Here is a 14,747-nt window from a genome sequence, read left to right as displayed (position 1 = left end):
GAAGTTTTGACTGCAGTAACAACCTCTGGACACTGGGCAGGGGAATGATATGCCATAAACACATGTGTGCATGTATAAAGATGTATTATTTTGTATCCACTTTTGCAGAAGTAACTAACTACATCAGTGATTGTCGTGGGTAGCGTCACATCTATGGTGGAACAACTTAAAGTATGAATACACGTTTTAAATATGATGCATGTCCCGGTGGAGGAGGCGGAGACACCGGGAACGTGTTTAGGTGGTTTCCTTTCACTTTCAGCTTCGTCCAACAGATTCTACTTAACGCGAGCCAACTGTACTTAAAGTCAGCAGACTACCGCATATGTGTTTTAATAACGTTGTTTAGCGGAAGCAGCTTGGATTTCCCCAAGATGTGCCCGCGTGAGACATCCACGAGACTGGCCGGTTGCTTGTGTGTTTTACTGGCTGTCGTGTCCGCAAACTCCGGTAAGGTTATTGCGTTAGTTTACTGCCAGTTTGCACGTTTTATCCGTTTGAAAGTATCGGTTTTTTTAGGTTATAAGGGTTTAAATGTGCAAGTTGTGTCGCACTATTAGCGGATCCATGACCCCACCCAGTGTTGACCAGCATGCAGCTACAGTAACGCTGTATTTATAGTACTAACAGATACCATCTGTCGACAATACACAGAGCACGAGGGCTGATATTTAGAAGAGAGTTTAATGAAGCAATGCAAATAAAGTAGAAGAGTTCAGAGTAGGCCGACTGTGTAATAGAACAGAGTAGAGTAGATACTAGCTGGGTGGAATGTGTTGAATAGAAAAGTAGGTGTTAAGAATAGAGCAGAATAGAGTAATCTAATAAAATGGAACATGATTACGATGTGTAGAATGGAAAAACAGCAGTATACATAGAACAGTTATGATTAAAATAGATAAGAATAAGGCAGAATAGAGTAGAAATAGAACAGTTAGGAGTACAATAGAATAAAGCAGAAGAGAGTAGAAATAGAACAGTTAGGAGTACAATAGAATAAAGCAGAAGAGAATAGAAATAGAACAGTTAGGAGTACAGTAGAATAAAGCAGAAGTGAGTAGAAATATGATGAGTATGATTAAATAGAGCAAACGAGTAATAGTGAAACAATAAAGCATGATGTAGGTAAAGTGTGAACAGATGAATACCTTTGGACAGTGAGGAATAGAACAGAATAAAGTAGAATAGAATAGTTGAGCTTAATAAGAGAAGAGAGAACAGAACAGAAAAGTAAGAACAGAGGGAGAGTAAAAGAATGGAATAGAGAGACAAATGGAATAAAATAAAAAAGTAGATAAGAATAAAAAAATAAAGATATTGTATATTAAATTGTATTTCCTCCTTTAATGAAGGTCCTAATGCGGCCTGAAGCTAATCTAGAACATTGTCAAAGAGTACTCAGTGGTAGCTAAAAAAACAACCCAAAGATGAATAATTTACAAAGATATAAAACAAAGAAAAGCAACAAGTCTCAAGAAGCTGGAAGCAGAGCAGGTCCTGAGCTTCTTGTTGTCCTCGCAGAGATATACAAGAAGGTGGGCGATGAAGTTGTTCTCAGACCAGATAACAGCCTTGTGACCGGCACCATCGCCAACATCCTTTGGAAACAGGACGGCGACCTGGCCGCCGACTGGGAAGGAGCGGCCGTCGATCTTTATCGTCAGTTCGAAAGTACGCTGAGCTCTTTGGTGTCTGTGGGATGAAATGTGTGCTTCATTTGAGGGTGTTTTTGAGTGATCGATCCGAAGTAGTGCCTCAAAACCACCCTCTCCGTGTCTGCTTCTGTTTAAAGCACGCGGTAGCCTGAACACTACAAATGGAGAGCTGAAAATCACGGGACTGACTCTAAAAGACAGAGGATTGTACACATCAGAAATCAACAACAACAAGAAGACTCAAGATTTCCGTCTCTTTGTCATCTGTAAGTGAACAAAAAAAAAAAAGGTTCATCAGTGTGGAAGGGCGTGTTTTCCCCTGAATTCAATTGTTAATGAGATTTAATCTTTGAAATTAGATGTCACATATGACTCCAACTTCTAATCTCTCCTTTCCCCAATAACGACAGCTCCCGTCCCGAAACCCGCTGTCAGCAAATCCTGTGACGCCGAGGGCACCAGCTGCACTCTGACCTGTGACGGAGACACCACGGACGCCGGACCGGTCACCTACAGGTGGAGGCCAGGCGACGAGGTGTGGACTGAATCTCCGGAGCTACGCATTACGAAGGTATTGAACAGGGGCACTGCGTAGTGCGACGATCCCAACGCGTGTGTGCAACAAGCAATCCTCTCACGTTTGGTAATGTGTCCCCTCTGCTTGAAGAACGGCAGCTCGGGTGTGAAGGAGTTCAGATGTGAGCTGCAGAATCCGGTCAGTGAGGAGAGCAGCCAACCCATCCCCAACCCTCTCTCCCCAGGTGGGTTGTTACACCGGGGTATCTCAAAAATACCCCCCCCTCTGATGTGTTATTACGCTGTAATAAGCCCAAGTTGCCGCTGTTGTCGTTTAGCACCCGGACGACAGCTGAACATTTACACGGGAGTCTTGATGTTCGTCGCTCTGCTGGTCGCTCTGCTGCTGCTGGCCGCCTTCCACCGATGCAAAACAGGTGACAACTCATCCCGCCCCATCCGCTTATTTTATTTCCATTTTATCAATAACTATTGATATTTTTACATCAAATTAAGAAGCTGTTATGTGTGCATTGCTGTGTTCTTTGTTTGACGATGAGAGTTCTAATCATTCTGTTTTGTTTCCTCTAGAAATGTGGTTCTTCCAAAAAAGTAAGAAACCAGTCAAAGCAATGAATCGTTGATTTTACAGAATTTTAGGAAAGAGGAGGGATAGTTTGCATTATGGGAAATGTAGGATATCCGCACGTTGTGTGCAGAAGAGATGTGTAACATTTGACAGTGTAAAAGGTCTTTCTTGGTTGTATTAAGCAAACAGTGGCTGTTTTAACATATTATCTGTAATGCTCTCCCTGCAGCATCCGCGCCATGGGAATCAAGTTAGTAAATTAAATTATAAATCATACACTCAGGACCTTTTTATATATATTTTATATCGATATAGTGACTTCTTCTGCTGTGTGTTTTCTGCTAATATCACTGTCCTGTCTTCCTCCATCACAGACTTCTGGAGGAAGGAGGAGCACGAGAGGCCGCGTAAGTTTCAGCCTGTTTTTCTGTGTTTGTTTAATGTATTATTATGATGAAAAGATTAACATCCATATGTCTATATCATAAAAACAGCAAGCGATGCTGCAGAATCTAACGGCACAACTCCCCACATGGACGGTAAGAAACAAGTGGAAAATAAATCTCCTGCTTGTCTATAGTTATATTAATTTAATATATACAGTATATATGTGCAGTGTGTGACTCTGCTTTTGTCATTTGGCAGAGGAAACACCATTGTCATAGTGATGTCAGGACCCGTCCGGTGTAAAACAAGACGATCGGCAGTGAAGAAGTACACGTTGGATCGGTCCGTCCTGTGTTTTTAGTACACATATCATGAAAGAATCCCTTCAAGAATAGTGTCAGCTTAAACCTAGAATAGAAAGATCCGTCTCTCTGGCACAAACCGAGGGAACCGAGTTTTCCTGCTGCATGTTTTACACAGAATACATTCGTGTCTCCACCAGCTGCTATTAACTGCTGGGATCTACCTTATGTCCCATGTATTAATACAGCATTTAAAAGACACTATGAAGGGAAATAACGTTATTTATCACGAGATTAAAAAGGGACAAAAAGTCCACAGTTGCGGTGCCCAGATATAGCCCAGAAGTTTGTTTCTAGATTTTAAGGAGAGGCACAGCGAGGCCTCAACGTTTTAGACAATACCAGGAAGCTCTGCAAGGTGACCCTTCGTGTCGCGGACGTTCACCTCCAGCTCATTAGACCGAGCAGGTCGGGTGGATCCGTGCAGTGTGAGAGCGGAGCTCCGACCGCGTGGGGGAGGAACTGGGCCGACAGCAGAGCAAGAAGAAGGGACGCCATTGTGTGGTTTTGGGGCCAACAAGCGAGGCTTTGTACATCGCTTTCATCCGGAGTCCTCAGCTACAGCTGCTGGGGGAGCTGTGACCAAAATGTTAAGATCCCAAAAAAAAAAAAAGTCAATCACATTTGGGTTTTCTTTTGTCGTTGGGTTTTTATTAACTTCCTCTATCTCGTTCAGTCATCTACATCTTTGGTTGTTTGTATTTGAATGTGTATTCTGACCTTTCTTCCTTCTGCAGAGTCGTATTCTGAGTTTTGTTCTTGATGTTACAAAATACTTTCGCACTTTAACAGCTGAAGGTAACAGTCCCACTTATTATAGATCAAATGTAATATACTGAGAGAGAGAACTCCTTTCTTTAACAAAGCAGTTATTCAAACCCTGTTAGCGTAGTATTTATTGTGGCTTAACGTGTTTTGGGATATAAAGAATGTATATGTATATAAATTGTGTTTTTATATGGGTTGTGTTTAATAAAAGCACTGAATATCAACCCCTTTTTACATCAATCGCGTCTTTTTCCAACAGCAAAATAAAGAAGTCTAAAGTTGAACCACTTGAGGGCAGCACGTCGACACATTTCCCTCTCGTTGAAAACGGGCTGAGTCACGTGCACTGTGGTTTGGATCGCTGTTATATAACCATAGTCCTCATTACTTCAGTTTATGGCCCAGTTCTCATTTACAAGCTGATTGGCTGCTTAAATATACTTTAAAGTAAGTGAGCAGCAGTTAGCGTTTGACTTTCTTCTACTAATCAAATTCAGTTGAAGTCTCTTGAGTGAAAGTATTCAAATGTAATAACGGCAGCCAATCAAATCACCGACACATTTACGGTTCCATCTGACGAACCAAAGTTCCACAGTTATACAAAGAAGATATTTAAATAGCAGAGGGTCATCTGGGTGAGCTGATGAATCATTGCTGACTCAAAGGACTCCAGGACTAAAGGGCAAGAATTCAACAGCACTTCTCTGCTAATCAGTCTGGTGTGTGGTTTCACTTTCCTGGGTATGAGATGAGTAGACACGCAGGTTAACGCCGAGGAGAGAAGGTTTCCTCACATCACTGCTCAGCTGAATAAACAGAACAACAGATCAGAGGCCTCTTCCTGCTGTGTGCAGCTGACCAAACAGTTCATACCAGTCCCTCAAACACAGTATTATTAACATGCAAGACTCTATACACTAGTATCAGTTCACTTTATACGAAATGTTTTTAAAAGACGATCGAGGAGTTTTTCATCCACCAAACTCAATTTATTTGTGAATACAAAATTAACGTCAGTGTTTGTCTTTTTACAGCATTCAGACAGATTCACAGTTATTTCAATGAGAAACATCGATACATTACGAATGTAAAGACTCACTGTAGCGTAGATTGTAAAAAAAAAAAAAAAGATTCTAAATTGTACAGACACACCTGCTTTTTACGTCAGCAAATGGACATTCTTTAACAACTACTCCATGTTTGTAGTTTAGTTCCTGTTGCATGAAGTTGCACTGCATTCCTATGAGTATTAAATTAAAGATCCTTAGTAGAAACACGGGCCTCTAGTCTTCCTGCTCAAAAACAGAGAAAATAGAATTAGCAGCAATACGATGCAGCCGAGCAATCGTCCTGCTCGGCTGCATCTTCACCCAGCATGCAAATCAACACTAACGAAATATCACGTTCAATAACCAAAATTCATTGATGTGTATTAAGACCAATTATCAAATAGGCATATGTGTATAAACTACACAATCTGCAGCTTGTTTCAATGTATCAAAGAAGTATAAATCTAAATATTCTGATGCTGCAGCTTCTACATGTCAGAGCATTACAGCCACAATAAAAATGTTTCATAAATCACATTACCTAACATACTGCACACAATCTGCAGGTTCCAGCTTCACGTGAACTGATCAATTTCATAATGTGATTATAAGAATGTGATGTGAAATTTTATTATCAACAGAAATTAAAAAGTGTACCGTATACCTCTAGAACATAGTGTTATGGATATTTGCTTTTTAAAAATGGTACTAACACTTAATCACAGCACTGTAACATCACAACAGGAGTGTGAATAAAAGAAGTGTGATGTCGAATCAAAGCTGTTTGAAAGTAACACTGAGCGATCACAGCGGAATCAGGAAACTCCTCGCTGGTACTAAATACAGAAAGGTGCACAATTCTGGCCATCACATGAATGGTCCCTCTGTCTGTGGATGAAAGCATAGCACCGCCTCATGCTTTGTATTCAAAAGGAGAATTTATTCTTCTCACACCGGACCAGCGAAGACAAATAGAAAACTCTCCCCCGGTGTTGGTCTGACTGGTGGAGTGCAGCAGCTTTAGGTCACACGAGAGGCACTTCTATGATTAAGGCTCACATACAAACCAGCTCATGGACGTCGAGGGTTAAAACCATTGATCCCGCTGAGTCTCAAAGAGCATCGACAGGAAGCAGTTCAACGCCAGACGCGTTTCTTGTCTTTACGCTTTGGCACTGTTGCCGTTGGACAGAGGCTCCGCCTCCGACTCCGCAGCCACTGGGTTGAGCTCTGTGGACGCCACCTGTTCCTTGTCCTCGCCGCCTCCTCCTTCTTCACGCTGGTTTCTATAATGGCGGATGATGACCACCGCAGCACAGACGAGGTAGACGACGGTGAGAATGGTGAAGTAAACAAAGTACACCAGGAACTGGAAGAAAGAAAGGAAATCATAAAATACTAAAAAGGAGGATGACAAAAGTTGTTCTTTGCTGACATCAACATCCCTCTTGTTTTTGCAAAACAGAGACCTACATTCTGTTTCTCTACGCCTCCTAAAATGTTTGTCTTTACCTCCTTTTAGAGACTGCAAATGTATGAATTGTGACAATAGCGTCCACTAAATTGCACCGACATAACCGTGGCATGAGATGCATCCAGAGTGGGGGAGGAACACAGCCAGAGCTCTCCGAGCACAAGCTGCCGGCGTTCACGTATTAAAAGACTGTTCTACCTGAGAGCGCACGTCCAACGCCAGGCCTCTCTTGTCAGAAATTATCAGGATGATGATGCTCTTCAGTATGGTCCCCAAAAATGTGTTGATGCCAAACACTAAGGCGCACAGCTCCTTAGTGAGCGACGAGGCAATCTGGAATCTATGGAGACACAATGATCAGACGGGTGAGTAAAGGAGGTAACTTCCTGATGTGTCCTTTTGTGGTTTCATATAGAGATTAAACTATGTATTCTACGCGGCACTCACGTGGCAATCGGCACCAGAAACTGGTAGAAGCCCCTGAAGAGGACGTAGGCCAAGTAGCAGACCCAGATGTTGCCTGTGGTGTACATGAGGAGCAGCAGACCCGCCTGCAGGGCTGTGATGACACCGATGACCAGCTCGGACCAAACGCTCCACCGAATCTTCACATAGCCGGCGGTGAAGGACGTCAGTGCACCTGCAGAGAGATCACAACATCTGCTTAAAACAAGCAGTCTGCACACAGATGTTTACCGCGGTCACCTGAAGGAGGTTTTCTTTGTCAGATTTAGTTTCACAACCTAACTTTTACTGCTTGCATGTGGCCTCCAGGTTATTGAAACAAACTGCTACCTTTGTGCTTTACAGCTGATTAAAGAGTTATGACTTAACAGAATAAGAGATCAATGACTCATCCTCTCAACAACAGGGAGTCGGTTTACATCCTTCAGTTATGTGCGGGTGTGATTGCTTTCTGATATTTTGGTGCTTAATATTAACACTAGAAATTGTCAAAAATGGTTCTTTCATTCTTCAGTTTGATGGCTGTAAATATATCAAAACTAAATGTGTATTTGGGGTTTTTAATACTGTTTGCAGCTTCAAAACCCACCACTACAATATGATCAAAATCGTGAAGAAATGAAAAAGCAAAAACTTGTCCACGTTATTTGCAAGGACTATGAATCGGCTTTATGAGCACAGAGCAACATATTTTTATCCAAAAACTAAAGTACTGTAGCTCCAGAAATGCCTCACTCAGCAGGGTAGAAGCTGCATCCACTCCCCCGTTGTAAACGTTCTTGTTCTCAGTGAACGGTTGGATTTCGTTCCACAGGATGTGAACGTAGAACAGCACCAGGTAGTACCCTGTGGAGTTGAACACCCACCACAGGGACCAGAGTCTCAGGTTGGGCCTCCTCACCACATTTCTCACCTCCAGCAGCATCTGCACAAAGACAGAATCCCTCCAGCGTGACGCAGAGCACGGGGGGGCTGCCGAGGACGAGGCGCTCTCTTTCGGGTTCATTTGGTCCAGTTCTGACTTAGCGGCGGCCGCTGCCGCTTCCTTTTGCTCCTGAAACCGCATCCGGTTGAAAAACAGCGAGCGTTTAGGCCAGGGCAGGCACACCGACAGCGTCAGTCCGAAGCTGACGAAACCCAAAGACACGGCGCTGAGGGTGTAGAAGCTGATACCGGCGAAGGAAATGCACAGCTGGCCCAGCACCGAGCTGGTGAACACCCCCAAGAGGAGCGCGGAGCGCGAGTATCCGGCCACGCGCTGGTAGAGGGCCGGGCTGACCAGGGAGAAGATGTAGGAGGAGTAGGCCACGCGGCAGGCCATGGTGACGCCGTAGAAGAACTCCATGAACTGCATCTCCAGGAGGCTGGTGCCCAGCAGCAGAAGGAGCCAGATCACTACCTGGCTGACGCCCTGGAGGATCAGGACCGGCTTGTAGCGCAGGAGGTCCGTCAGCAGGAAGGCCGGCACCAGCACCGCCATGTAGGAGTACGTCAGCATGGGAGTGATCTCATTGGTCACCTAGAGAATGACAATTAAGAAGTCAGTGAGGCAGATTAACCTTTGAAGGGACCACATCGCATTGTTACGACCAAATCTTGATATTATTTAGTTGTTTTATTACATGTTGAAAATAAGAGTCGCGGCCCTCGGATGACTTCCCAGCCGTTCTTCACAAACCTCTCACACTGACCCACTTTGGAGGAATGCGAACTTTGACCGCTGTACAACGGATCAGCACACTCTCCACGGGACATTCATTCATTCATTCCACCGTGTAACGAGTGCTCGACTGCATGCAGAAACACGTCTTACAGGTTAACTTTTCGTCTTTCTGTCGGAGCGTGGGGTGCGGTTTTTTGTCAATAGTTACTGGTTGCATCGGTGTTCACACAAAGACATATAAACCTGAACAAAAACCTGACGACACCACTGACCTGTTCCCTGGTGAAGTTCTTCTCAGGGCTGAGTAGGTACGGTGTAATGAAGGGCTCGCAGGGCTTTAGCGATATCATAAACCCGTAGAAACACAACAATATTACGGCCCCCTTCCACTTTCTGGGCTGTGCGGCTTCCCCCGGGGGACCTTCGGCAGCAGACACAACCATCTCTACGTCTCTGTCTTCAGATGTGGGCGCCTTCTCCTTCTCCTTCTCCTTCTCCCCCTCTGATCGGTCCCCACTTCCTGCCGTTACCTCCGCCACCATTGTGTCAGCGGGTCCACTCTTGTGATGAAGAGTGTAACTTTTCTGCTGCGTCAAATCACCGTGTGAGGATTGCTTTTGACTCGGGGGAAGAAGAAAAAAAAAAGCTGCCGACTTCCTGCTGTAAAAACCCAACTGTTTGGGGGGGGGGTTTTCAATCCAACTCCCTCTCCATGCTAGAGAGTAACTGAGATGGAGTGAATGAACTCAACAGGGCGATGACAGGGTAGTTAAAATGCTACATGCTGCCGTTCACATGTAGGAGGAAATGTTGACCTTTGCTTCAGTCCACATGGTGACATTTTCTATCCAGCAGCTGGGTCCGGTGTCATAGTTAACCTGAAAAGATAACAACGTTGTCAGTTAGTCTGATTATGTTGACACTGTGCAGACAGCTGACCTGAGAGCCTGGCTGTGTTTTCTACTGGGGCAGACTATAATTTGCTGTTTTAACTCAAATAGGACTTCAATTATCAACAATTACAATAAATCTCTGGCTTGTTTTCGCAATATATCACATTTTTTTGGTGTACAACATAATAACACAGTGTGCCCATGAGGAATGAATGGCATGGCCTGAGTCAAGCTATTGAGGTGCAATACAAAACAAGTTGCACAAGCCACTCATTGGGTAACAGTGCGTTAGCATGCCAGTGCCTCTGTGGCTGTCACGTTAGCTGCTAATGTGCTACACCTGGCTGTGTCATAACGACGCAGACACGTGCGAAACCACTTCACAGCACCTTACGGCACGTGGACGAGGTTATAGCGAGCTAGCAAGCGTGCTAACTGTATAGAACAATTAAAAACAATGCACTCGTGTTGCTTTTGTAGGCAAACAAAAATGAATGACACGTTATTTTAAGCAAGTAACCGACCGCCCAGTTAACACAACACGCTGGCTTTCTATTCAGAAAGCACAAATTCACAATTTATAATTTAAGGGAACAGGAAATTGAATTTAAGCGACGTGTATAACTTACCTCGTGAAAGTGCCTGCCAGCAGCGCTTAGCTCACTTACTACCACGCGCTTCTCTCGACGCATTGACTTCTGGGAAATGTAGTTCTGCAGTTTCACTGCCGCGTCAACACAGATGCATAATAAGATCAGAGATTAAGCTTCCTACAGTTATTTAATATATTTGTATGTGCTTTGTTCGAGGTCTGTTAGACGAATACAAATGTAACTACTACTGCGAATGGTAATTTAAATAACTATATGTAAATATAAATGAGGAATGATGTGCGGAAATATGTTTTAATATAATATTAAATAAAGAACATATATAATTGCAAAATACTGTAACATATAGTCACCTATTATTACTATTAGTTAAAAAAACTGATTTATATTTTTTATATATATTTGGAAAACAGAACAAAGTCCCATTACTTTTATAATTTGACCAACATCCAGCTGGTCCACACTGTTTACATCAAATTAAATGTAAATATCAATCACATTTTGTACCTGTAAGATGGCTGTATACTGCAGTGTTGCTCCCATGGTTGCATCATTTAGAAGCGTCAAAATGATAAAAAGCAAAACAGTCTCACCACAATGTACATTAGCAGTATCTTCATTAGCAGATGGAGTCTTGCTGGATAAACTATTTTAAACTGCTGTTTTAAAGCTCAAGAATGAACTCTCTGTCTTGATTATGAAAAAGCCAAGGTGTGAAATTGGTGGAAATCCATTTCCAGCATTATATATTGAGTTATCTTTTGCAGGGTTGTCACAAATGTTGGTATTTCGGTTAGTCAAAAACTGTATTGGTTAGGATGACTTCTGGTACCAACCACAGGTCTACAGGAATAGATCAGTCAGTGCAGGAAATATTGCAAAGCCTTTTATTTGTAATGATGAACTTGTCACATGAAATGTGAATAGCGTTTGCAGTTTTACTGAAAAAGACTGCAGTATTTACAAACTTTGTAGCATATATAAATGAACACAGAAATATCAGCTGGACGATAAAAACACTGTCAAGAGTGAAGGCTTAAATTCTGTAAAACATGCAGTCCAAGATTCTTTGATTAAAAACACTAACAAGCATATCCAAATACTGGTCAATTCTTGACTCAGGAAAATGGAAATTGATGAGAAAATTAACTGAGACTTGATCAAATCAGAGGATGTAGACAACAGGAAAGTCAATAGATGGCAGCAGCGCACCACAAATCAAAAGTAGAGAAAATCGCGACACTGAATATACTATAACAGCCTCTAATCAAGGATGTTCTGGCTTCAGATGACATTTTTTATCTGGATTAGAACAGAAAAGGGACAATGATAAAAACATATGTTTTTTAAAAGTCTATTGCGGTTTCAGAGAAGAGCTCCGTTGCCTTCTGAAGTGTGAGATGTCGACCTGCTAGACTTTGACCCCGACATCCTCTCCTGTCTGGCTTTCCTCTGAACAAGTTGAGTCATTTTGTTCCTGAACTTCTCTCCCACGAACGCGTAGAGCACCGGGTTGATGCAGCTGTGGAACAGAGCTAGGTTGTTAGTTGTAACCAAGGCCAAGTTCACGGATCTCCTCAAAGCGCAGCTGAGCGGTATCAGATCAGCCCTCAGGAGTGTGTCCACCATCATGGTGATGTGGTGCGGCGTCCAGCACAGCAGAAACACAATCACCACGGATATGATCACCTTCATGGCCCGGTGCTTCTTGAAACTGCGGGTGTGCAGCAGCCTCGTGATGGTGACGCTGTAGCAGATTACCATGACAAGCAGAGGGAGCAAGAAGCCGAAAATGTGGCGGAACCCGCGAGTGGCTATCCTCCACGAGAAGGCGCTGCCGATGTCAAAGTGCTCGCTGCAAATCATCCTCGATGTCGAGTCATTTAGCACAATGGCATCGTTGAAAAGCGCGGGAAGGGCGAGGGCCCAGCCGAGGGCCCACACTGCTGCACACAGGAGCCGGCTGCACATCCTCTGGCGACTCCGGAGACTCTCGCTGGCGTGCACAATCACAAGGTAACGATCGATGCTAATGCAGGCCAGGAAGAGGATGCTGGTGTAGAAGTTCGCCTCGATGACGAGGCTGAGGAGCTTGCACATGAAGTCTCCAAAGATCCAGCCTTCAATCAGCGCCACAGCCCAGAATGGGAGGGTTAGGGCCATCAGACCGTCCGCTATTGTCAGGTGAAACAAGTACACATCCGATGGGGTCAGCGCCTGTCTGCTGGTGCCGATCACCCACCCCACCAACAGGTTCCCTGGTATTGCTAGTAAAAAGATGGCGATGAGGATGACACATAGGGTCAACGCTGCTGTCGGAGGCGTCGGTTTTATTTCACACAACAACGTCGTTGGATCCACAACGTAGGGTGTGAGATTCCCGTAGCTGGTATCGTTCCATTCCTCAAAGTTATAGATGTACGAGTCCATGACTATGGATGGAAAATAGATTGACACTGGTACATTATCATAGCCCGGCAAAAACATTACGATTTTAAGCTGCAATTACACTGCAAAACTACAACTAAAAAGACAGCTATTTACCACAATTTGAGGCTGACAGATTTGATTTGAGCAAGGGCATTTTTTTTCATTATTCATTAATTTAACTTATTTGTTCCAAGAAGATTGGGTTATTCTGCTTTTCAAAAGTTGCATATAGTCTCCTTCTAATACGCACATATTTTCTATAGTTTCCAGCTATGAGAATAAACTATCAGACGCTCACCTTCTGGCTTCGCTGTAGCTGCTCAACACCCAAATGAGTCTGTGCCATTGAGCATCCGTTTAAATGTCTTACAATAATTGCTTTTTTATGGAGAGTTGACCCAATGTCCTGTTTCCTTCCCCGATATGTTGCTGCACATGCCTGCATCATCGAATTGCTGCAATACAGGTGTGAATTATGAAATGAATGATGACTGGTGCTGGAAAATAGAAGTTAGGCCTTGTTATTAAGCAATTAGACTGAAGTGGGCACAAATCAGAAAGTTGTGAACCACTGGTTTACACAGTCATACTTGTTAATGGTTTTAAAAACAGAACATAAATTGGTGTGAAGCTTTTTTTCTCCAAAACAAAAAAAAGCCCCTAACCTTTGAAAAAAAGACAAATCTGTGAAAAAAATCACAGATGTTGTAAACTGATTGATGCAGTCGAGAAAGTCATTTCTTTGTCTCAGAACAACTATCTCACGAGATGTGGCAGGTAACATGTGATGGGACACTGTTGCAAGTCATTGGGTAACCAGGGGTGTTTGGTAAGGTCAGGATGTCAGCTGTGACACTTTCTGGAAATGAAACGTTTTGTTCTCACACTTGCTGTTGCAAAAGTCCGGCATCATTTCACCCATTTTGTTCCCCCACAATAATCAGTGACCAGGTGTACTGTTGTGTTGAGATCGTTGTTACTTTGGTGACTTTGTTGAGCATCAGTGAGAAAAATGAGAACCACCCATTGATAATGACAGGGGATGAAGCTAATGGAAATGCTTCACTGACACTCCTCCTCCTCCTCTCGATCTTAAAGTCACGATAAATGTGTATCCAGACACAAAGGTCTGTCTCCTCTTCCTCCCCTTTGTCTCCATAAATCACTTCATTCGGGTTCTAAGAGCTGCCACGCACACTAATCAACATAGCGCCGTGTTGCTTCACCGCTGTCGTCCCTTCAGCTCTCACACATCTGAGACATAAAGGCTCCATGCCATTAAATGACAGTATTGTTTCCAGCCTCCCTCACATGGAAGTCCCCCAACGAGAATGACCTGTTCTTGGTTTCTGGTCACTTTGGTCACCAATATCCGGAGCAACGGTGATAACGGCACTGAGAAAATAAACGCAGAACAACAATGACTGAAAAAGGCTTGAAGCAAAAGTCAATATCAGAGTTGTTTTGTAGAAAAGAAATAAGAACAATAGAGTGAAACTTGGCACAGTCGTGACCATTTTTTGGAAGAGATACTGTGCCAAGTTGTGTTTCCTTCTTTGGAAATGTCACGAGAAAAGATGTGTGTCTCGAAAGCAACGCTGGGATGATTCCTGCAAAATATGAAGCTGTAATCCCTTTAAAACGCCCAGCTATGCTTGGAATTTAGTTTATGTTGGGAGTGTGGCAGTATCCATCCCTTTCTCTATGAGATAACACTGTTTATGAGTTTTTTTATTTGACAAGGGTCTGCTTGTAGGCCTTTATTCTGCCATCACCACCCTGATGTCCTCCCAGCTGTTTGTTTTTCTGTAATCATTTGGTAGAACAATGTTACACTACAAGTAAAACTCCTGCGTTCAGAATCCTCCTCAGGGAAAAGGCTTGT

At 43.4% G+C, this 14,747-nt stretch overlaps 3 protein-coding genes across 3 annotated transcripts; 1 reads left to right on the top strand and 2 right to left on the bottom strand.

Annotated features, from left to right (window-relative positions):
- Positions 1 to 267: 267 nt before the first annotated feature.
- On the top strand, positions 268 to 4,501 carry LOC306715323 (T-cell surface antigen CD2-like). Its single transcript, XM_079185643.1, has 11 exons — positions 268 to 450; positions 1,522 to 1,671; positions 1,793 to 1,921; positions 2,066 to 2,226; positions 2,323 to 2,416; positions 2,510 to 2,608; positions 2,763 to 2,783; positions 2,990 to 3,010; positions 3,135 to 3,167; positions 3,255 to 3,299; positions 3,406 to 4,501. Exons 1-11 carry the CDS (start codon positions 375 to 377, stop codon positions 3,423 to 3,425), a joined length of 849 nt encoding a protein of 282 aa, XP_079041769.1. The 5' UTR covers positions 268 to 374; the 3' UTR covers positions 3,426 to 4,501.
- Positions 4,502 to 5,256: 755 nt separating this feature from the next.
- slc19a1 (solute carrier family 19 member 1) lies at positions 5,257 to 10,506 on the bottom strand. Its single transcript, XM_079185637.1, has 6 exons — positions 10,451 to 10,506; positions 9,201 to 9,806; positions 8,001 to 8,784; positions 7,248 to 7,440; positions 6,999 to 7,140; positions 5,257 to 6,695 (listed from the first exon to the last, which is right to left on the bottom strand). Exons 2-6 carry the CDS (start codon positions 9,468 to 9,470, stop codon positions 6,489 to 6,491), a joined length of 1,596 nt encoding a protein of 531 aa, XP_079041763.1. The 5' UTR covers positions 9,471 to 9,806; positions 10,451 to 10,506; the 3' UTR covers positions 5,257 to 6,488.
- An 805-nt stretch (positions 10,507 to 11,311) lies between these two features.
- On the bottom strand, positions 11,312 to 12,862 carry LOC306715286 (C-X-C chemokine receptor type 2-like; the record flags this gene model as incomplete). Its single annotated transcript, XM_079185601.1, has 1 exon — positions 11,312 to 12,862. One exon carries the CDS (start codon positions 12,860 to 12,862, stop codon positions 11,798 to 11,800), a length of 1,065 nt encoding a protein of 354 aa, XP_079041727.1. The 3' UTR covers positions 11,312 to 11,797.
- Positions 12,863 to 14,747: the final 1,885 nt, after the last annotated feature.

This window comes from Pholis gunnellus, assembly GCF_910591455.1.
Source record: "Pholis gunnellus genome assembly, chromosome: 24".
Classification (NCBI taxonomy): Eukaryota; Metazoa; Chordata; class Actinopteri; order Perciformes; family Pholidae; genus Pholis; species Pholis gunnellus.
This window is presented reverse-complemented; position numbering and strand designations above follow the sequence as displayed.

What these genes read in the sequence shown, in the direction of transcription:
- slc19a1 (XM_079185637.1), bottom strand. Translation starts at nt 9,470, where the DNA reads ATGGTGGCGGAGGTAACGGCAGGAAGTGGGGACCGATCAGAGGGGGAG. An exon ending in TGCAGCTTCTACCCTGCTGA is followed by an intron (nt 7,441 to 8,000) that starts GTGAGGCATTTC and finishes ATCTCTCTGCAG; the next exon opens with GTGCACTGACGTCCTTCACC. An exon ending in CGTTGGACGTGCGCTCTCAG is followed by an intron (nt 6,696 to 6,998) that starts GTAGAACAGTCT and finishes TCTTTCTTCCAG; the next exon opens with TTCCTGGTGTACTTTGTTTA.
- LOC306715323 (XM_079185643.1), top strand. Translation starts at nt 375, where the DNA reads ATGTGCCCGCGTGAGACATCCACGAGACTGGCCGGTTGCTTGTGTGTT. An exon ending in TGTCGTGTCCGCAAACTCCG is followed by an intron (nt 451 to 1,521) that starts GTAAGGTTATTG and finishes TTGTCCTCGCAG; the next exon opens with AGATATACAAGAAGGTGGGC. An exon ending in CTTCCACCGATGCAAAACAG is followed by an intron (nt 2,609 to 2,762) that starts GTGACAACTCAT and finishes TGTTTCCTCTAG; the next exon opens with AAATGTGGTTCTTCCAAAAA.